Source organism: Chiloscyllium plagiosum, unplaced genomic scaffold (assembly GCF_037043375.1).
Source record: "Chiloscyllium plagiosum isolate Xiang-an unplaced genomic scaffold, Cpla_swu_hap1 HiC_scaffold_19, whole genome shotgun sequence".
NCBI classification, from domain to species: Eukaryota; Metazoa; Chordata; class Chondrichthyes; order Orectolobiformes; family Hemiscylliidae; genus Chiloscyllium; species Chiloscyllium plagiosum.
Window position 1 is genome coordinate 3,170,313 of NW_028270157.1, and position 23,315 is coordinate 3,193,627.

The 23,315-nt window shown below is 45.8% G+C and overlaps 1 protein-coding gene across 4 annotated transcripts in view; it reads left to right on the plus strand.

Moving 5' to 3' along the window:
- Positions 1-23,315, plus strand: part of LOC122559449 (synaptotagmin-A) — a 638,345-nt gene that overhangs the window by 503,040 nt on the left and 111,990 nt on the right. For all 4 annotated transcript variants that reach the window (XM_087996972.1, XM_087996971.1, XM_087996974.1 and 1 more), the window contains exon 3: positions 22,297-22,498. In XM_087996972.1, coding sequence (XP_087853098.1) covers positions 22,327-22,498 — 172 coding nt within the window. In that variant the 5' untranslated portion in view covers positions 22,297-22,326. The remainder of the gene's footprint in view (positions 1-22,296; positions 22,499-23,315) is intronic.

The following is a 23,315-nucleotide window of genomic DNA, read 5'->3' on the forward strand; positions in this document are numbered from 1 at the left end:
GGCATCCAATACTGTTAAGTCCAGCCTCATCTCATATATGAAGTCTTAAGTATAGTCTTTTTCTTTTCCAAATTCCAAATTTAGACCAGAGAAGCACAACTCATACAAAGCAGATTTCAATCCAAAATCCTGGGTATTTTAAGATATTGAAGCATTTAACATATCTTGTCTTATGAACCAGACCAAACCCCCCACCTCAAACTTTTTAAGAAGATAGTCCAGACCCTAACTTTTTCTTATTTTAAAGGTAAGTGTAAGAGATATCTTGGATGCAATTCGGTTGGTCAAACTACTCAAAGGTAAGCAAAACACATTTACATTTTAGACCACAGTTAAAATACAGACAAAATAAAAATAAAAATAATGGAAGAAAATTGGCTTACCTCTAACTCTATTAAATGCTTAATAAAATAATATATAATAGCTAATACTAATTAAGTGTTCCAATATAATAACATCCCATAAACACACTCTTTGCAAAGGCAAATTCAGTAAAATAGATTGTCTCACATCCAATTCTAGCAGCAGGAAGACAACCCCAGCTTCTAGATGTGAGAGTGGCAGAGGACTGAGAGCTTCCACATCCAGCATCAAGACCCCAGAAACTGCAGAGAGCTAAAATTAAAAATCTTGGTTCAGTGGGAGCTTGACCACACCCATTCAGGCTGCTTCTATTGTTCCAACTTTAAAATTCACAACTAAACTTGGAGGAAGTGTTGGGCGAAGTTCACAGCACAGAATCAGATAAGTTAATTGTTGTTTTAAGTCTGTTCAAGAGAAAGGCTGCAGTAGTGGGTACAGTGGATTCTTTGTTGATTATATGTTTTTGGAGATAAGTCTCTTGATTAAACTTCAAATATAAGCCATAGCTATTAACTTAACCTGGGGCAGTGTTTGTAGAGGAATAAGATGGTGTTATTTTCTGGGTCTGTATATTGTGAAGGAGCAAAAATGGCCTTTGCAGTGATATGTACTTCTTGTCAGATGTGGGAGTTTAAAGAGAGTTTAAGGGTTACAGCGGATTATATCTACCATAAATGCTGTTGGATGTAAATCTTATCAGATCGAGTGGATCGGTTGGAGAGACAGATAGAAGCGATGAGGAATTTGCAACAGTAACAGTATGTGATGGATGGCAGTTATAGGAAGGGGGGAACGTCTCAGTCACGTAGATGGGTTAACTCCAGGAAGGGTTAGAGAGGTAGGCAGCTAGAGCAGGAGTCTTTTGTGGATATACCCATTTCAAACAGGTATGCTGTTTTGGAAAATGTAGGGGGTGATGGATTCTCAGGGGAACGTAGCACAAGCAGCCAAGTTTCTGGTATTGAGACTGGCTCTAATGCAATGAGGGGTACATCGGCTTCCAAGAGATTAATTGTGTTAGGGGATTCTCTAGTCCGAGGTACAGACAGACGTTTCTCTGGTCAGCAGAGAAAAATCAGAATGGCGTGTTGTTTCCCTGGTGCCAGGATCAAGGATCAAGAACTCTGTGGGAAGCTAGAGAAGTGATTGCTAGGCCTCTTGCTGAGATATTTGTATCATCGATAGTCACAGGTGAGGTTCCAGAAGACTGGGGGTTGGCAAACGTGGTGCCACTGTTTAAGAAGGGTGGTAAAGACAAGCCAGGGAACTATAGACCGGTGAGCCTGACGTCGGTGGTGGGCAAGGTGTTGGAGGGAATCCTGAGAGACAGGATGTACATGTATTTGGAAAGGCAAGGACTGATTTGGGATAGTCAACATGGCTTTGTGCGTGGGAAATCATGTCTCACAAACTTCATTGAGATTTTTGAAGAAGTAACAAAGAAGATTGATGAGGGCAGAGCGGTAGATGTGATCTATATGGACTTCAGTAAGGTGTTCGACAAGGTTCCCCATGGGAGACTGATTAGCAAGGTTAGATCTCACGGAATACAGGGAGAACTAACCATTTGGATACAGAACTGGCTCAAAGGTAGAAGACAGAGGGTGGTGGAGGGTTGTTTTTCAGACTGGAGGCCTGTGACCAGTGGAGTTCCACAAGGATCGGTGCTGGGCCCTCTACTTCTTGTCATTTACATAAATGATTTGGATGTGAGCATAAGAGGTACAGTTAGTAAGTTTGCAGATGACACCAAAATTGGAGGTGTAGTAGACAGCGAAGAGGGGTACCTCAGATTACAACAGGATCTTGTTCAGATGGGCCAATGGGCTGAGAAGTGGCAGATGGAGTTTAATTCAGATAAATGTGAGGTGCTGCATTTTGAGAAAGCAAATCCTAGCAGGATTTATACCTTTAATGGTAAGGTCCTAGGGAGTGTTGCTGAACAAAGAGACTTTGGAGTGCAAGTTTGTTGAAAGTGGAGTCGCAGGTAGATAGGATAGTGAAGAAGGCATTTGGTATGCTTTCCTTTATTGGTCAAAGTATTGAGTACAGGAGTTGGGAGGTCATGTTGCGGCTGTATAGGACATTGGTTAGGCCACTTTTGGAATATTGCGTGCAATTCTGGTCTCCTTCCTATCGGAAAGATGTTGTGAAACCTGTAAGGGTTCAGAAAAGATTTACAAGGATGTTGCCAGGGTTGGAGGATTTGAGCTATAGGGAGAGGCTGAACAGGCTGGGACTGTTTTCCCTGAAGTGTTAGAGGCTGAGGGGTGACCTTATAGAGGTTTACAAAATTATGTGGGGCACGGATAGGATAAATAGACAAAGTCTTTTCCCTAGTGTCGGGGAGTCCAGAATTAGAGGGCATAGGTTTAGGGTGAGAGGGGAAAGATATAAAAGAGACCTAAGGGGCAACGTTTTCACGCAGAGGATGGTGCGTGTATGGAATGAGCTGCCAGAGGAAGTGGTGGAAGCTGGTACAATTACAACAATTTAAAAGGTGTTTGGACGGGTATATGAATAGGAAGGTTTGGAGGGATATGGGCCACGTACTGGCAAATGGGGCTAGATTAGTTTAGGGTATCTGATCATCTATATGACTGTATTCATTATCCGACAGTCTTTGGTGTCATAGCAACAGTTAGCCTGTGAGATGTCAGGGCACAGGTTACAGTTACCAACATACATTCCATCCATTGTCATAATGTTTGCAATCTTTGTGAAAATGTCTGCAACAATCTGCAATCAGAACCACAGCCAAAGCTGCCCTTCAGCTATGCCTGACCTTGATCGAGGTTTGGAGATGGAAGTGAATCTTTGTGAAAGGGTTATTGCTTTTAGAATGCTAAGTAAACTTTTATCATTCAAAATCACAACGTCATAAAGCCCTTCCATAACCTATCATATGGATTGGGTAAAAGTTGAGTTTCTGAGACCAAACCTTAAGTCAAAAATTAGGTGGTCAACTTATATACAAGTAATATTATTGAGGGGTTGAACCCCACCGTCTCCCTATTTGGTTATAGTTATCTATCAGCTGATTATGGAGTCACCAAACTGGAGGGCATTCCCACAAACACTGCTCCCGTGCACGAAAGGATCCAAAATATACTTCATTATCCTGTATGAACCTGAAGGTCTGCCTCTGTAGATTTACACCTGGGTGATTTACCAGCCAGTGGCTTACAAGTAGAATGAGTTTGGATTTTATAGCTAAAGATGGACTTATGCACGAGGTGAATGGGAAGTTACTGATTTGGGATTGGGTGTCATCAGTATAAATACGATAACTGTTGTTACAATGTCAAAAGGTTCCTGGAGCAATGAGAAGGACAAACATGATCACTATGAGGTCTCCTCCTAAATAAGGTGTCTCATTTTTATTTGTATTCTTACTGCCTGAGGACCAGAATTAAAATTGAATTTCTTACATTTCTACAGCCCTGTTCCTGACGCCAGTCTTTTACAGCCAATAATATGTTAGAACCAGAGATATAACAGGAATCATGGCAACCAATTGATTCACAGGAAAACATCAAATTAGCAAATATTATAATGACAGGATGAGCTGGTGTGGGGCACCCTGTTTGGGAAATGATCTTCTGGAGTTGCTTTGGCCTGACATTAGTTCTGAGCATACTCTTATAGCAAAGGTCTTAGTGCTTGTCAAAAGACTTCACTCTGTCTGAGGCAGAGTTCGATAATGTACCACTTACGGTAAAATTGGTTTTGTTCTGGGTTTTATTGTAAAATGATAAGGTTACAAACATTCATTATAGTCAGGTATGCAACATTGTCTAATTGAAACTTACAGAATACAGAACGGTCAGGACAAAGTAGATGTTGGGAAGATGTTTCCATTGGCAGAAGAGACTGGGACCCGAGAGCACAGCCTTGAGGAAAGGGAAGACACATTAGGACGGAGACAAGAAGAAACGTCTTCAGCCAGAGAGTGGGGAATCTATGGAATTCACTGCCACAGAAGGCTGTGGGAGCCAGGTCATTGAGTATATTTAAGGCTGAGATAGATAGGTTTTTGAGTATCAAGGGGATCAAGGGTTATGGGGAGAAAGCGGGAGAAACTTATCAGCCATGATTGCATGGTGGCGCAGACTCGATGGGCCGAATGGCCTAAGTTCTGCTCTTATGTCTTATGGTCTTACTGAAGGATTCCCAGGGGAAGGCAGGAGGTGATATTGCCATCACCAGGAGACTATGATCTTACTGAATTGTAGAGGTTTCAGAGACTGAATGGTCTACCTGTTCATCTGTACGAATATTCCTAAAGTCTAAAATACTTCCTTCTCATCCCTCAGATAACCAATCCAGCTAACAATCTCCCTTCACCACTGACGTTCAGTAGCAGCAGTGTGTACCATCTACAAGATGCACTGCAAAAATTCACCAAAGATCTTCAGACAGCACCTTCCAAACCCCAAGACCACTTCTATGTAGAGGGACATGGGCAACAGATACATGGGAACACCACCCCCTGCAAGCCTCTCACCAGCCTGACTTAGAAATATACCATTGTTCCTTCAGTGTCACTGGTCCAAAATCCTGGAATTCCCTCCCTAAGGACATTGTGGGTCTACCTACAGCACATGGACTGCAGCGGTTCAAGAAGGCAGCTCACCCCCACCTTCTCAAGGGGCACCTAGGGACGGGCAACATCCTTTGAAAGAATAAAGAACATTTCGTCCACCCAATCATCATTCATCTCCCCTATCAACATGCATCTTCAAATTCCAGCGGCCACACTCTGACTTTGAGGGTGCCTTGTAGACTGTAATTGGTAGATTGTAGTAGAATTGAAAATGTGTTGCTGGAAAAGCGCAGCAGGTCAGGCAGCATCCAAGGAGCAGGAGAATCAACGTTTCGGGCATGAGCCCTTCTTTCATAGTGTGGGGACCAGAACTGCCCACAGTACTCCAGCTGTGGCCTCACCAAAGTCCTGCACAACCCCAACATCACCCCCTTGCTTTTATCACCCATACATGACTAATAACGGCAGGTGTAAGAAGGGCTCATTCCCGAAACGTCGATTCTCCTGCTCCTTGGATGCTGCCTGACCTGCTGCGCTTTTCCAGCAACACATTTTCAGCTCTGATCTCCAGCATCTGCAATCCTCACTTTCTCCTAGAAGATTGTAGTAGAAGGCTGGATTATGTGATTGGAGGCTGGTGACCGTTAACATTCCACAGGGAATAGTGCTGGGTCTCTTATTGTTCTTGATATTTATAAATGATATAGAATGGAATTTGGGAAGTTTGATAAGTACGTAGTCACAGATCCCTGAAGATGACAGGAAAGGTTAGCAGGCTGGTTAAGGAGGCATATGAAACACCTGCCGTTATTAGTCATGTATGGGTGATAAAAGCAAGGGGGTGATGTTGGGGCTGTGCAGGACTTTGGTGAGGCCACAGCTGGAGTACTGTGGGCAGTTCTGGTCCCCACACTATGGAAAGGGTATGATTGATCTGGTGGGGATTCCGAAGAGATTCAGCAGGATGTTCCCTGGGGTGGAGCAGTTCAGTGATAAAGGGAGACTGGATAAACGCTGATTGTTTTCTTTGGAGCAGAGAATGCTGAGGGGGTGATCTGACAGAGGTGGATAAGATTGTGAGGGGCATGGACAGGGCAAATAGAAAGCAGCTGTTGCTCTTAGTTGAAGGGTCAGTAACAAGGGGGCATAGTTTAAGTGTAAGGCAGGAGATTTAGAGGAGATTTGAGGATTTTATTTTCATTTAGAGGGTGGTGGGGGTCTGGAACACACTGCCTGGGAGGATAATTGAGGCAGGAAGCCTCACAACCTTTAAAAAGTAGCTGGATTAGCCACTTTAAGTGCTGGACTAATGTAGATTTGATGCAGTATTTATGTCAGTGCCCACTTGTAGGGCTGAAGGGCCTCTTCTGTACTATATGATTCTGTGGATCTATATAAACTAGTCACTCAGGCATACTAGCTCAAACACATTCTCTGCAGTTCAACAATATCTCAATGTATTAATCTGACCTGTTAAATTATGGATGTTGTTCTCCTTGAAACTAAATATAAAATTGAAAATGGGTTTGGTCTTTAAAGAACTCTTTGACATCTACAGAGCTCCAGTTCTGAGGAGTGACTCCCAGGTATTTAGGTGGATGTACATCCCAATGACTGGGGATTGTGTCAAACAACACATCCCATTGGCCATTCACAGTGGGTTAGCGATTTTTGAGAAAGTTTGTAGCTCAAGTTGATGAGAAGTCTGTAAGTTAGCTCACTGAGATGAAAGGCTTGTTTTCAGATGTTTCGTCACCAAGATGCAGTAACATCATCAGTGAGACTCTCAGGTGAAATGCTGGTGGTATGCCCCGCCTCTCTATTTATAGATCTTGGTTTCTTAAGGTGGATGATGTCATTTCTGGGTTTTTTTTCAAGGGAAGGTAAATAGGGTCTAAGTTGATTTGTTTATTGATGGAGCTCTGGTTAGAATGTCATGCCTCTAAGAATTCTCGTGCATGTCTTTGTTTCGCCTGTCCTAGGATGTGTGCGTTGTCCCAGTCAAAGTGGTGCCCTTCTTTACCTGTATGTATGGAAACCAGTGAGAGTGGGTGGTGTCTCATGGTGGCCAGTTGGTGTTTGTGTATCCTGGTGGCAAGTTTCCTGCTAGTTTGTCCAATGTGGTGTTTTTTACAGATTTTGCATGGTAGCTTGTAAATTACGTTAGTTTTGCTGTTAATAGCTAATGGATCCTTTAGGTTCATTAGTCGCTGTTTTAGTGTGTTGGTTGGTTTGTGGGTACCACGATGCCAAGGGCTCTAAGCAGTCTGGATGTAATTTTTGATATATCTTTGGTGTAAGGTAATGTGGCTATAGGTTTTGGTTGCGTTGTGTCTGCTTGTTTGGGTTTGTTTTTGAGGAATTGGCGGATTATGTTGGTTTGGTATCTGTTTTCTTGAAAACCTTGTATAGATATTTCCCTTCTGTTGGTAGCAGGCTGCTCGTGCTCAAACAGCCCAGGCTCACAAGCCACAGAAAGGTATGTCCAGAATTACAGAATTAAGGCACCAAAGGAGGCCATTTAGCCCATCATGACAACATCCATTCTCCAAGTGAGCAGCATTACCTAAAGCCAATCTCCTGCTATTTCCCCCATACCTTCATGCACTATTTCTATCCAAAAAATCATCCAATGTACCTTTTGGATGCCTCAATCAAAACTGACTCCCCCACATTTCCAAGCAGCCATTCGGTACCCTAACTACTCGCTGGGTGAGAAAGGTTTTTCTCACATTCCAAGATCATAAATGGAAATTCCATCATCTTTCTTTCAACATATTTTGACGGTGGCACAGTGGTTAGCACTGCTGCCTCACAGCGCCAGAGACCCGGGTTCAATTCCTGCCTCAGGCAACTCTCTGTGTGGAGTTTGCACATTCTCCTTGTGTCTGCGTGGGTTTCCTCTGGGTGCTCCGGTTTCCTCCCACAGTCCAAAAATGTGCAGGTTTGGTGAATTGGCCATGCTAAACTGCCCGTAGTGTTAGTTGAAGGGGTAAATGTAGGGGAATGGGTCTGGGTGGGTGCGCTTCAGCGGGTCGGTGTGGACTTGTTGGGCCGAAGGGCCTGTTTCCACACTGTAAGTAATCAAATCTAATCTAATCCCTGAGGTAGTTGCAGTGAGGATTACATTTTGTTCTTCGGTAACAAAAATACATGTTGACAAATTACTGTCTTACTGTCTTACTGGGAATTCAGAATGCTGAGCAAAAGCAGAATGGATAACAGATTATCATCATTTATCAGTTTGCGTTCCTCCTGGTCTTTCAGTTTCGGATTGAGTTTTGAGGTTGAATAATCTTTGCTTTTCACAAAATTGAGTTTTGGGGGGGAACTTTCAATGGATGGTGTTCCAATGTATCTGCTGCCTTTGTCTTTCTAGTGAAAATGGTTGTGGGTTTGGAAGGTGCTGTCTAAGGATCTTCAGTGAATTTCTGCAGAGCATCTTGTAGATGGTACACACTGCTGCTACTGAGCGTTGGTGGTGGAGGGAGAGGATGTTTGTAGCTGTAGTGCCAATGAAGCGGCTGCTTTGTCCTGGATGGTGTTGAGCTTCTTGAGATTTGTGGATTTGTTTGCCAAGCTGCTGTGATTTTCTGCACAGCTCGCTCCGTGGGGAGGGGACTTAAACAGACTGGGAACTCCAAGAGCACTATCCTCAGGTACTTATGGGACAAATCTAACGTAGAAAACACCACATGACCAGACATGATAGTGACTATACCGTACATCAAAAACATTTCAAAGATAACTACCTGACTACTCAGACCCCTGGGAATCTTAGTGGCCCATAAACCAGTAAACACCTTCTACCAGCTCCTCACACAAAGGTTAATGACCCAACACCCACATCCAACAGGGCAAATATCATCTACACGATACCCTGCCAAGCACTGTGAGAAACACTACAAAGGACAAACAGGAAGATAACTGACCGTACGAGTGCCCCAACATCAGCTCGCCACCATCAGGCACAACCTGTACTCTCTCATTTCCAACCACGCAGATAACAAAGGACACAATTCAACTGGGACAATGTAACCATCCGAGAACAGGCAACACAGAGACACACCAGAGAATTCCTTGAAGCCTGCCACTCCAACAGGAACTCAGTCAATAAACACATTGAACTGGACCCAGGATACAAACCACTCAGATACGGAACAGAGACACATCAATACCCAGGCAGGGCAGGCCACCAACGCTTCACCAGAGGCGCATTGATGATGTCACGGAGCGAGGTGATGAAAGTCTGCGGGAAACCACATCAGCTACGACCTCACCCACAACCTGAGCTACAAATCTTTTCAAAAACTCTAAGCTTTCTGAATGTTGTTGGAGCTGCACCCATCTGGGCAAATGAGGAGTATTCCATCCCACTCCTGACTTGTGCCTTGTATCCTAGCCTCTGACCTACTCTTGGAGCCGTTGTGTTTATATGGATCGTCCAGTTGAATTTCTAGCCAATGGCAATCCCAGAATGTTGATAATGGGGGATTCAGTGATGGTAACACCATTGAATGTCAAGGAACAATGGTTAGCTTCTCTCTTTTTGGAGATGGTCATTGCCTGGCATTTATGTGAAGTGTACGCTACCTGCCACTTGTGTCAGGGTGTCATGTAACTTGGGGGAGTGTTTGCAGGTGGTGATGTTCTCCACAAGTGCTGCTCTTCCGTGTTGCTAGCAGCACAGCTCAGGAGTTTGGATGATGCTGGCGAAGGAAGTGTAGCAAGTCATTCCCAGGTTCCAGAAAATTCAAAGTGTACAGAAATCAGGAAACTTGCAAAGTTGCATTTCCTACAGAAAATAAAAGTGTTTTCTGTTTCCCTGTTGGCTTAATTACACAGCTGGAAGAGTTTGATGGTCCCTCTAATAGTTTCTCTGGTGCTAGCTGGGGATATTTGGAACCAGATTTGGGCATTTTGTGGTCCACTGGAGCTGTTAATAGCTTTTCCGTTGTGTAGCTATCCTGGCGTACTTGGCAAAGATATGAAATGACAATCCTCTGCCTGAGAGACCAAGTTATAAAAATGTTTTGGAACATCACCACATTATGCCTGTATTTTGACTCGATTAATTTTAGCTTTTTTCCCTCCCTCACAAATTTCAAGAAGTTTTATTTTGTTTTGATGGGATGCAGTTAAAACTCAGGAAAGGCAGAGCTGAATTCCAGAGGTGAGGTGAGAGTGACAGCCTTTGATATCTGGATAGCACTTGACTGAGTGTGGCATCAAGGAGCCCGAACAAAGCTGGAGTTAATGGGGCAGGGGGTAAACTCTCTGCTGGATGAAGCTTTACCTGACACATCGGAAGAAGGTTGTGGTTGTTGGAGGTCAGTCTCAGCTCCAGGACATCTGTGAGTCTTCCTCAAGATCGATTTTTTCTTTAAAAATCCACTTGTTTAGAAATCTTATTATTATCCTCTGGAGCAGATAGGGCCTTCAGTCTCAAATGTAGGGTCGCTACCACTGTACCACAGTGGCCCCCTCGCTCCTCAGGGGAGTACCCCAGGCCCACCCATCTTGAGCTGCTTCATCAATGACAGTCCCTACATCGTAAGATCAGAAGTGGGATTACGCAGTGTTCAGCACCTTTTACAGCTCCTCAGATACTGAAGCAGTCCACATTCAAATGCAACAAGCCCTGGACAATATTCAATCTAGAGCTGGTAAATGGCAAGGAACATTCCCACGACACAGTCCAGGCAGCGAGAGAGAATGTGAGCCCCCTCCCTTTGGCATTCAATGACATTACCATCACTGAACTTCCATCATTGAAACATATTAAAATGTGTTGTAAGGTGGTGATTTCTTTGTTGAATGATGTTTGAAAAACCAAGAACAGTTGTTTCCATTTCACAAGAAAATACACAGGTGCCTTACAGAAGTTGCATTAAATGTTTACAAAATGCAATCAGATCTAACAGTTTATAAATGTCAAGACATGTTTAATTGGTTGAGAGCTTTTTTTATCATAAAATTATTGAAATGACACAGTGCAGGGCCTGGGAAGGGGAAGTGGGCTCTGTTTTGTTCAGGCTCTGGCATCAGTTCTGAGGTAAGTGGAGGCTATACCATTTTGGGACAAACTCAGAAATCACACAAACCCCAGGTTATAGTCCAACAGGTTTATTTGAAATCACAAGCTTTCGGAGCACTGCCCCTTCATCAGGTGAAGTGAACTATGAATCTGCACCCCAAGGTTTCATTGTTTGGCAACATTCACCAGGACCTTACCATTGAGTGTATAAGTCCTGTCCTTCTTGATATCAATTCCAAAAAGCCAAATTTTCCAACCAATCTCTGCTCTTCAATGCTACACTTTGGAATTCCCCAGCTCTCCTCAATGCGGTGCTGCAGCCAGAACGATGCATAGAAATGTAGAAGATCGGAACAGGAGGTGGCCATTCAGCCCTTTGAGCCTGCTCCACCATTCATCACAATCATGGCTGATTGTCCAACTCAATAGCCTACTCCTGCTTTCTTGCCATAACCTTTGATCCCAATCACCCCAAGTGCTATATCTAGCTGCCTCTTCAGTACATTCAATGTTTTGGCATCAACCACTTCCTGTGGTAAAGTACTCCACAGCATCCCCACTCTCTGGGTGAAGAAATGTCTCCTCATCTCCATCCTAAATGGTCCACTGTGAATCCTCAGAATGTGATCCCAGGTTTTGGGCACGCCCACCATCGGGTACATCCTCCCTGCATCTACCCTGCCTAGTCCTGTTAGAATTTAATATGTCTCTACAAGATCCCCCCCTCATTCGTCTGAACTCCAGTGAAAACAATCCTAACTGGGTCAATCTCCCCTCATACATCAGTCCCACCATCCCCTCACTGCACTCCCTCAAGAGCAAGAGCATCCTTCCTCAGAAAAAGAGACCAAAACTGCACACAATATTCTCACCAAGGCCCTGTATAACTGCAACAACACATCCCTGCTCCTGTACTCGAAACCTTTCACAGTGAAGGCCAACATATCATCTACCTTCATTACCATGTGCTACATCTGTAGGCTTCAAGCTCCCAGTTCACGGATCAGCCCAAGGACATGATCCCAGTTCACAGATCAGACCAAGGACATGATCGCAGCTCACAGATCAGACCAAGGACATGATCCCAGCTCACGGATCAGACCAAGGACACGCTCCCAGCTCACGGATCAGACCAAGGACACGCTCCCAGCTCACGGATCAGACCAAGGACATGCTCCAGCTCATGGATCAGACCAAGGACATGATCCCAGCTCACGGATCAGACCAAGCCATCCCTCAGGGCACCTCACTCACTCGCTCAGTGAATACTGGGATTCTCACAGCATCCCTGCTCTGACCTGCCTGGCCTTTCAGCAGGTTGTCCCTCTGCCTGAGCCCCTCTCTGAGTGTTCCCAGGATCTCTGCCCGGCCTTAACATGCTGTTTAGCACAGACTCATGGCTCGCAGCTTGTCCTGGTCATCGGCACATTCTCCCTGTGTCTGTGTGGGTTTCCTGCGGGTGCTCCAGTTTCCTCCCACAGTCGAAAAATGTGCAGGTTAGGTGAATTGGACATGCTGAATTACCCGTAGTGTTAGGGGCAGGGGTAAATGTAGGGCTGCGCTTCGGCGGGTCGGTGTGTGTCTGTGTGTGTGTGCGTGTGAGAGTGTGTCTGTGTGTGTGCGTGTGAGTGTGTGTGCGTGTGAGAGTGTGCGTGTGTGTGAGGGTGTGTGTGTGTGTCTGTGTGTGTGTGTGTGCATGTGAGAGTGTGCGTGTGTGAGTGAGGGTGTGTGTGTGTGGGTGTGTGTCTGTGGGTGTGTGTGGGAGTGTGTGTGTGTGAGTGTGAGGAAGGGCCTGTTTCCACACTGTAAGTAATCTAAGTAATAAGTCTAAGTATTAGCAAAGATCCCTCAAGGCAGTGCGTTATCAACCACATACCCATGGCATGTAGCAGTATCCTACACAGCACACACTGAAACTCACACTCACACACACGCAGACACACACACTCACACTCTGTCACACACACACACAAAGACACGCTAACACTCACACACTCACACACACACAGACACACACCCACATACATACACCCTCACTCACACACGCACACTCTCACACACACACACAGACACACGCACACACAGAGACACACACACACACCCTCACACACACGCACACACACAGACACACTCTCACACGCACACACACAGACACACACACTCACTCTCACACACACACTCTCACACACACCCACACACCCACACTCTCACACACACACCCTCACTCACACACACACATGCACACACACACACATACACCTCGTGTGCATCAATGGAAAGGTCATGGTTGATGGTCAGAGGGAAGCTATCCTCAGTCAAGAGGAGTGGCTAGCAGAGAGTTAGGATTTTCCTGGACAGTCAGTCAAGGACTCTGTCCAATATTAATCAGCCGTTAGGGATGGCCATGCTCATTGTGATCGATGTTTGGCTCTTCCTGCCCTACTGTTTTTGTTTGTTATCTGGGCTGTTATCTCGAGCCCCTTCACCAATCTTCACTGAAGGAGGTGTTCCTTCAATCACAAAAATTAATTAGCAGACTTTTGCTGAACCTAACAAGGCTGTGGCTTATCAGGTCATAGAGTTATACAGCATGGAAACAGACCCTTTGGTCCAACTCTTCCATGCTGGCCAGGTTTCCGAAACTGAACTTGTCTCATTTGCCTGTGTGTGGCCCATATCCCTCTAAACCATGCCTATCCATGTGCCTGTCCAAATGCCTCTTAAATGTTGCAATTGCACCAGCCTCCATCACTTCCTCTGGCAGCGCATTCCATACACGTACCACCCTCTGTGTGAAAAAGATACCCCTGAGGTCCCTTTTAAATCTTTCTCCTCTCAACTTTAACCTATGTCCTCTAGTTTTGGACTCCCTTACCCTGGGAAATAGACCTTGGCTATTCACTGTATCTATATCCCTCATGATTTTATAGACTTCTATAAGATCACCCCTCAGCCTCTAACAGTCCAGGGAAAACAGCCCCAGCTTATTCAGCTTCTCCCTATAGCTCAAATCCTCCAACCCTGACAACATCCTTGTAAATCTTTTTTGAGCCCTTTCAAGTTTAATAACATCTTTCCTACAGCAGGGCAACAGAATTGTACAAATGTTGCCTTACTGATGTCTTGCATGACACGATGTCCGAACGCCTGTACTCAGCGCTTTGAGTTGACTAGCGTTTTCCTCTTGTTTATGACAATGAAATCCTTCAGCACAGGAGAGACCATCATTTCTCTGACATTCCATTCCAGCAAGTGAGACCAGCTGAGCACACACAACTCTCCCATAACAGTCATTCTAATGTGACAAAACAAACCAGGACAGTTACAATTACAAAGTGATCAATGCAAATATAAATACTGGATGAGCGTCCAGACAGGAGCCAAACTGGAAAAGAAGGAAAAAAGAAACTACTACAGATGCTGGAAATCCGAAACAAACACAGACTCCTGGGGAAACTCAGCAGGTCTGACAACATCTGTGCAGAGAGAGACAGAGTTAGTGGTTTGAATCCAATATGACTCTTCCTCGGAACTCCAGTTCTGGGTTTTGAAGGAATTTATGTTTCAGTGAAGTGAGAATTGGTGAGACCACATCTCAGACACTCAAACTGTGCAATCCTGGTCTCTTTTTTTCAAGGAAGGATGTAAATATATTGGAGATGGTTCAGAGCAGCTTGATTACCTCAGGACATTTAAGGTTTGTTTTGTAAAGAAAGATTAGATTTATCCTCTCTACAACTGAGATTAAGACCATGAGAAATAGGGACAGCAGTAGGCCATTCGGTCCCTCGAAAGTGGTCTACCACTCAATGGGATCATGGCTGATCTGACATTCCTCACATCTCCTGTCCTGCCCTTTCCCAATAACCCTTGATTCCCCGGCTGACCAAGAATATCTCTCTCTCAGCCTTAAATATACCTCTGCCCCCACAGCTCTCTTTGGGAAGGAGTTCCAAAGACTCACAACCCCCTGGGAAAATGGTAAGAGATCTAACTGAAGTGTAGAAGGTACTAAGGTGGTTTGACAAAGTAGAGAGGATATTTCTCCTCGTGGGACAATCTGGAACGAGCAGTCAATGTTTTCAGATAAGGGGTTGTGAATCTGTGGAATTTCCTACCCCAAGTGAGGTGGTTGCTGGGACATTGAGTAAACTTAAGGAGGAGATAGACTGATGTTTAATTAGTAACGGGGTCAAGGGTTATGGAGAGAGGGCAGGAACGTGGAGTTGGGGCTGAGGTGGGATCAGCCATGATTGTATCAAATGGTGGAGAAGACCCAAGGAGCTGAATGGCCTCCTGTTGCTCCTAGCCCTTATTCTTACATTCCACCATGGACCTAATGGCCTGAATGACCTGTCATTGTGCTGTACATACACACACACAGACACACACACACAGACACACACACACAGACACACACACACACACACACACACACAGACACACACACATGCACACAGACACACACACACAGACAGACACACACACACACACAGGCACAGACACATACACACACACACACAGACACACACACACAGACACACACACACACAGACACACACACAGAGACACACACATGCACGCACACGCACACACACAGACACACACACAGACAGACACACACAGACACACAGGCACAGACACACACACACAGACACACACACACACACAGACACACACACATGCACACACACACACACACACAGACACACAGGCACAGACACACACACACAGACACACACACAGACACATGCACACACACGCACACACACAGACACACACACAGACAGACACAGACACACACACAGACACACAGGCACAGACACAGACACACACACACACACACACAGACACACACACACACAGACACACACACAGACACACACACATGCACAGACACGCACACACACAGACAGACACACACACACACAGACACACAGGCACAGACACACACACACACACAGACACACACACATGCACACACACGCACACACACAGACACACACACAGACACACAGACAGACACACACACAGACACACAGGCACAGACACACACACACAGACACACACACACAGACACACACACAGACACACACACACACACAGACACACACACAGACACACACACAGACACACACACACATATACACTCACAGACACACACACGCACACACACAGACATACACACACACACACATACATTGTGCTGTAAGTGGGATGTGGTTTCTCAGATTCAGAGACAGAGAAGAAACAATTGTAGCTTTGAGTTGTCCTCCTATCAATGGCGACAGGAGACGTTTTTGGTACATTATTTAATTTCATGCCATCCTTAATCTCCTCACAAATGAAACAGACAAACCTGTGCAGCAGGAACTGTTCAAATGCCATCTGATTTTTTTTTCCATCCAACGCACTTGAAAGCTAATCAGGCTCTCTTTAATATTTTAGTACTTAGTAATAACTTGTTAAAGTGTTCCTTTCACAGAAATTGCATGTACCATGGTTGTGATTTTATCTGTCGCTTTCAAATCTGCGATAATGCTGCCTGAGCTGGATTTACAGACAACCTGATGTGGGTTATGCACAGGCACACACACACAGACACACACACACACACACACAGACACACACACAAACACACAGACACACACACAAACACACACACACACACATAACACACACACAGACACACACACACAGACACACACATAACACACACACACGCACACACACACACACACACACACACAGACACACACACACACACACACAGACACACACACAAACACACACACACACACATAACACACACACAGACACACACACACAGACACACACATAACACACACACGCACACACACACACACGGTTGTTAAGCAAGCATATGGTGTTTTGGCTTTCATTAACAGCGGGGATAGAGTTTAAGAGCCACAAGGTTCTGCTACAAGTCCCTGGTGAGACCACACTTGGAATATTGTGTCCAGTTCTGGTCGCCCTACTATAGGAAAGATACAAGAGGCTTTGGAGAGGGTGCAAAGAAGATTTACCAGGATGCTGTCTGGACTGGAGGGCTTGGCTTACAAAGAGAGGTTGACTAAGCTCAGACTTTTCTCTCTGGAGAGAAGGAGTAAGAGAGGTGACCTGATCAAGGTATACAAGGTAATGAGAGGCATGAATAGAGTCAATAGCCAGAGACTTTTCCCCAGGACAGGATTGACGGGTACGAGGGGTCATAGTTTTAAGATATTAGGGGAAAGGTATAGAGGGGACATCCGAGGAATGTTCTTTACGCAGAGAGTTGTGAATGCATGGTATGTGTTGCCAGTGGTTGTGGTGGAAGCAGAGTCATTAGGGACATTAAAGCGACTGCTGGACATGCACACGGACAGCAGTGAGTTGAGGGGAGTGTAGGTTAGGTAATTTGATTTTAGATTAGGAATAATCCTCGGCACAACATCGTGGGCCAAAGGGCCTGTTCTGTGCTGTGCCTTTCAATGTTCTATATTCTATCCCCTCCTCTCTTGTCTCCTCCTCCCTTTCTCCTCTTACTCCTCCCCCTCCTCCTCAACCTCCATCTCCTGCTCCCCTTCACTTCCCTGCCCCTCCTTCCTCTCCCTTCTTCTCCATCTCCCATACATCAAGCCGTCCTCTTCCCCTTCACTCTTCCACCATTACTGTTCACCCCCCCATCCCCCACCCTGCACCTCCTCACCCCTCCCCGACCTCTCTGCCCCTTCCACCTCCTGTTCTTCTTAACTCTTCCTCCTCCCCTCCCCATCACCCCCCCCCCAGCTCCTCTCTATGTCCTGACTCCTCCTCTCTACATCCCTCCCCTACACCACACCCCAGCTCCCCTTCCCCATTACCCCTTCCCTCCACACTCCCCTTGTCCTGCTTCCCTTTTGCACCCCAACTCAGCCCTCCTGCTTCCCTCCCACCTTCCCCCTTCGCCCATCCCTGCCCATTCACGTCGGTCCCTTTGAAGATTGTCTCTGATGTGGACATGGTCTGTACTGCCCCTTTAGCAATTCCCCTTTAGACGAAACTGGATTTCCAGCTGGCAGTCAGCTCCATCAGGCGTGGGTCAGAACCCCAGGGTTTGCTTTTGCACATTCACAAGGACAGCTGTCCAGTGAACCCCCAGAGGAGCCTCCCAGGTGACCCAGGATACGTCCAGGACGTGTATGTTGGCCTCACTGTGAGAGGACTGGAGTTCCCAAGTAGGGATGTCTTACTGCAGTGATACAGGGCCCTGGTGAGACCCACAGCGGGAGTACTGTGTGTGGTTTTGGTCTCTCTCCCTAAGAGAGGATAGACTCCTCATCGAGGGGGTACAGCGGAGGGTTCACTCAGCTGATAGTTGAGACAGCAGGACTGTCCCATGGTGAGAGGTTGGTTTGACTGGGCAAGTACTCACCAGAGCTTAGAAGGATCGGGGCAATCTGATTGAAACATATGACATTCTAACAGCACTGGACAGACTCAGTGCAAGGAGGATGTTTCCCCTAGGTGGGGAAGTCTAGGATCTGGGGGGGGTGGGGAGGTCAAAGTCTCAGGATATGGGGTAGACCATTTTGGACTGAGATGAGGAAACGTATCTTCACTCAGAGGGTAGTGAACCCTGTGAAACTTTCGACCTCAGATGGATGCGGAGGCAGACTCACTGAAAATGTGAAGTAAAGAGATTGATCATTATTTCTTAGATATTAAAGACATCAATTTGTTTGGGGAGAAAGTGGAAATATGGCGTTGAGATCGCAGATCCATCATGATCATATTGAATGGTGGAGCAGGCTGAAGAAGCTAAAGGCCTATTGATTGCTACGTTTCTATAACATGAGGCCACAGCAGTTTGAAAAAAAGGCACATTGAGCCAATCCTACTCAACAATTGGATTAGGTCGAAGCCATTTGTAACAAAGCTGATATTCAATTGCATTTCTCTGAAGGTTAACACCCAATTAGCTCTCACTTGCTGCTGGAGTGGGTGCAATTTAACTTGGAGGGATCTTGATTTGATTGTGGAATCAATACAAAGTAATGTAGGGGAATGTCAGAAAGTGCTTAGGAGTCAAATGAAAACAGACAGGAAAAGGATAAAAAATAGTGATGTGGATAAAAAAGACATCAAAGCAAGTTCACTCTCTGAATCCAAAGATCTAGGCTAAGGATCCAGGGAAGATGAGTTCAAATCCCGAAGACAACAGTTGGAGAATTTAAAAGCAGTTTAATATTGTAAATCTTCACCTGGAGAGAAGGTGTCAGTAAAGGTGACTGGGACCAGGAGGGGAGCAAGCCAGACCCTGGGCCTGGATATGACTCCAGTCTCCATACCAACATCCTCTTTATGGACTCAGACTGCCTTCATTCTGCACAAAAGCTGAGTTCTACAGCCTACAGCCTCCGTCCTGGGTGGGGCAGACGGTTCTTGACGATTGGGCTGGGAACTTACTGTCATGGAACAAGAGGAGGCCACGGACCCTTAACCCTGTCCCACCATCCAATAAGATCGGGGCTAGTCTGAGTTTAACCTCAGCTCTGCATTTCTGCATATCCCCCAATAATCTTTCACCCATTTGGTCATTGAGAATCTATCTATTGATCACTGCCTTTTGAGGAAGGGAATTCCAAAGACTCACAACCCTCTGAGAGAAAGTAATGAAAACAACAAATGCTGTAGATCACAGTGGGTCAGACAGCATCCAGGGAGAGAGAGCAAGCTAACGTTTTGAGTCTATATCTGTACGGGAGCTGAAGGAAAGTGTGAGGGGGACAGCATTTATGCTGTAGTTTGGGAGGGGTGGGGGTGGCAGTGGTGGGTGTAGGGTGCTGTTGGGGAAAAGATGTTGATAGTTCAGATGAAGTGATCAAAATGTGAGAATGGCAGACCGACAGTGCGCCTCCTCCTTGATAGGTCAGTGAGTGGAATGGGGGAAGGGGAGGACATGATAACAAGCTAAAAGAAAGGGAAGGAATGGGAGTACATAGAACATAGGACATAGAACCTAGAACATTACAGCACAGTACAGGCCCTTCAGCCTTCGATGTTGCACCGCCTTTCATACTAACCTGAAGCCCATCTAACCTACACTATTCCATGTACGTCCATATGCCTGTCCAATGACGACTTAAATGCACTTAAACTTGGCGAATCTACTACCGATGCAGGCAAAGCATTCCATACCCTTACTACTCTCTGAGTACGTTTACAATGTGAAGGGGTCAAACTCAATATTAAGTCCAGAAGGTTGTCAAGTGCCTAGTGTGAATGTAAGATGTCCCTCAAGTTTGCGCTGTGTTTCACTGGAACACTGCAGCAGACTGACCCTTCTCCACACAAACCCACTACCCCCCATGACTGTAACCCTGAATTTGCCGTGACCATAACCTACACATCCCTGGGCACTATGGGCAATTTAGCATGACCAATCCACCCCAACCTACATATCCCTGGACTTTACGGGACAATTTCCCATGGCCAATCTACCCTAACCTACACATCCCTGGACACTATGGGGTAATTTCCCACAGCCAATCCACCCTAACCTGCACATCCCTGGGCACTACGGGGTAATTTCCATGGACAATCCACCCTAACCTGCACATCCCTGGACACTATGGGATAATTTCCCCACGGCCAATCCACCCTAGCCTACACATCCCTGGATGCTACAGGGTAATTCCCATGGCCAATCCACCCTAACCTGCACATTCCTGGACACTACAGGGTCATTCCCATGGCCAATCCACCCTAGCCTGCACATCCCTGGACGCTACAGGGTAATTCCCATGGCCAATCCACCCTAACCTGCACATTCCTGGACACTACTGGGTCATTCCCATGGCCAATCCACCCTAGCCTGCACATCCCTGGACACTACGGGGTAATTCCCATGGCCAATCCACCCTAACCTGCACCTCTTTGGACTGTGAAGACACGGGGAGAATGTGTAAACTCCACATAGACAGTGACCTGAAGGTGCAATCAAATCCAGGTCCCTGACACTGTGAGGCAGCAGTGCTAACCACTGATCTACCATGCCACTCTAAAATGACACACAGTTCTCCAGGTGTGGTCTCACCAAGAACCTGTGTAAATGGCTGTCCTGAAGTCTTCATCATGAAGGGCAGCACCTCATTTGTCGACCTCACTTCTTGCTCCACTTCCTGCAGCGGCTGGTGTACAAGGTCACCCAGGGCTCAATGCTCCTCTCCACTTTCACAATCCCTCCTTCCGATGTACCTTTCCAGAAGAAGATGGCTTCATGTTCCTTGAGCTGGTCCTTTCCCTGCCCACTAGTTCTGCTCTCAGAAGCAAGGTTAACGTCAGATTTACGGACCTACAATTGCCTGTTGGGAGGGAATTCCTAGCGACAGTGAAGGAACAGCGATATATTTCCAAATCAGGATGGGGAATGGCTTGGAGGGGAACTTCTGGGGGTGATATTGACGTGTATCTGCTGCCCTGTGTGGGTTTGGAAGGTTTCAGCTATAGGGAGAGGCTGAATAGGCTGGGGCTGTTTTCCCTGGAGTGTTGGAGGCTGAGGGGTGACCTCATAGAGATTTATAAAATCATGAGGGGCATGGATAGGATAAATAGACAAGGTCTTTTCCCTAGGGTGGGGAGTCCAAAACGAGATGGCATAGCTTTATGGTGAGAGGGGAAAGATATAAAAGGGACCTGAGGGGCAAACATTTTCACACAGAGGGTGGTGTGTGTATGGAATGAGCTACCAGAGAAAGTGGTGGAGGCTGGTACAATTACAGCATTTAAAAGGCATTTGGATTGGTATATGAATAGGAAGGGTTTGGAGGGATGTGGGCTAAATGCTGACAAATGGGACTAGGTTTATTTAGAATATCTGCTCGGCATGGATGAGTTGGACCGAAGGGTCTGTTTCCATGCTGTACACCTTTATGACTCTATGACATGTAACACGATGACAAAGTTCTTCTGATAACTGCTCAGGAAGACACTCTGGGACGTTTCTGCTGCATTTATAGAGATGTGAATATAAGTCATGCCTTTGTGATGCTAACTGAAAGGTTGGTAAGTCTAAGGGTTTCAGGTTAATTGTGGCAGAAAAGCCTCTCTTTTACAGACCAGGTGACATTATGAGTGAAGCCTTTTTACCGGCTGGGTTGATCTAGACTCCATTATGCAAGTTTATCAATATTGCATGAAGCAACAAGCATTAATGTGTCAGTGATGCATTATTTACTCAGCTAAGTACAAAAAAAAGCCGGGTAGCAAAACAAGAGGGAAGGTTCTGAAGCCCTGGGACTGTGAGAACCTGTCAGAGCTCTCAGTGTGAACAGCATCTCAATTTGTTTCTCTGTTTCTCCTGTAGAGGTTTCCCAGGCCCAGGTCCTGGTCCAGGATGACGAACTCGGAAGGTCACCACGAAGCTTTGGCAGCCCCACCTGTCACTCTTGCCACCCCAGCTCCAGCGGGTAATGCCACAGAACCCATCGCTAGCCAGGCTGGGGGAAAGGAAGACGGTTTCTCAAAGGTGAAAGAGAAATTCATGAATGAGTTGAACAAGATTCCACGTGAGTAAAAGAGGATGTTACCGTCACTGTCTCACTGAGGTTCCTCACACCACCACCCCCACCACCAACCCTGGGAATTTCCAATTGTCTGAAACAAAAAATATATATATTCTGCTTTTAAAGACATACAGAGAGAGAGAGAGAGAGAGAGATAGGAGCCAAGTTGTTCTTTTACTCTCGGGGGGAGATTGTGCAACTTTAGAACTGTTGATCTCAGAGGGCGTTAGTTGCAGGGTCAGTGAATATTTTATTGAGCAAATGCAGCTGGATTGCTGTTGGGCAGGGAATCGAGGGGTAAATGAGGATGTGGAATTCCTAACGTAAACAGACCAACCATGGCACAACAGATCAAAGGGCAGAGTGGCCTCCTGCTACTCCTAAGTCCCTTGTTGCTATTTAATATCTCAACTGGTTTTTACATGGTGGTTGATTTTCACACTGTTTGACCCAGACAGTGGAAATGGAGTAGGTGTCCTGTTAACCTCTTACTGTACAGAAGGCCATTCAGCCCATCATATCAACTCTTTTCAAGAGGTGTCCAATTTGACCCTCTCTAACACCCTCCAAATTGATCTGGTTCAAGTATTAATCAAGTATAATTCTCTTCAGTGTTGCAATAAGTTCAAAACCCTGCAGATGTTGGAGATCTGAAGCAGAGAATGCTGGAGAAACTCAGCAAGTCTGTGGGGAGAGAGAGAGAAACAGATTTCAAGTCCAGTTTGACTCTCCTTTTGAAGAAGTCAGGTTGGACTTGTTAACTCTTGGTTTTTTTGTTTATCTACAGAAGCTGCAAGCACAGAGACTGGAGTGTCTCCAG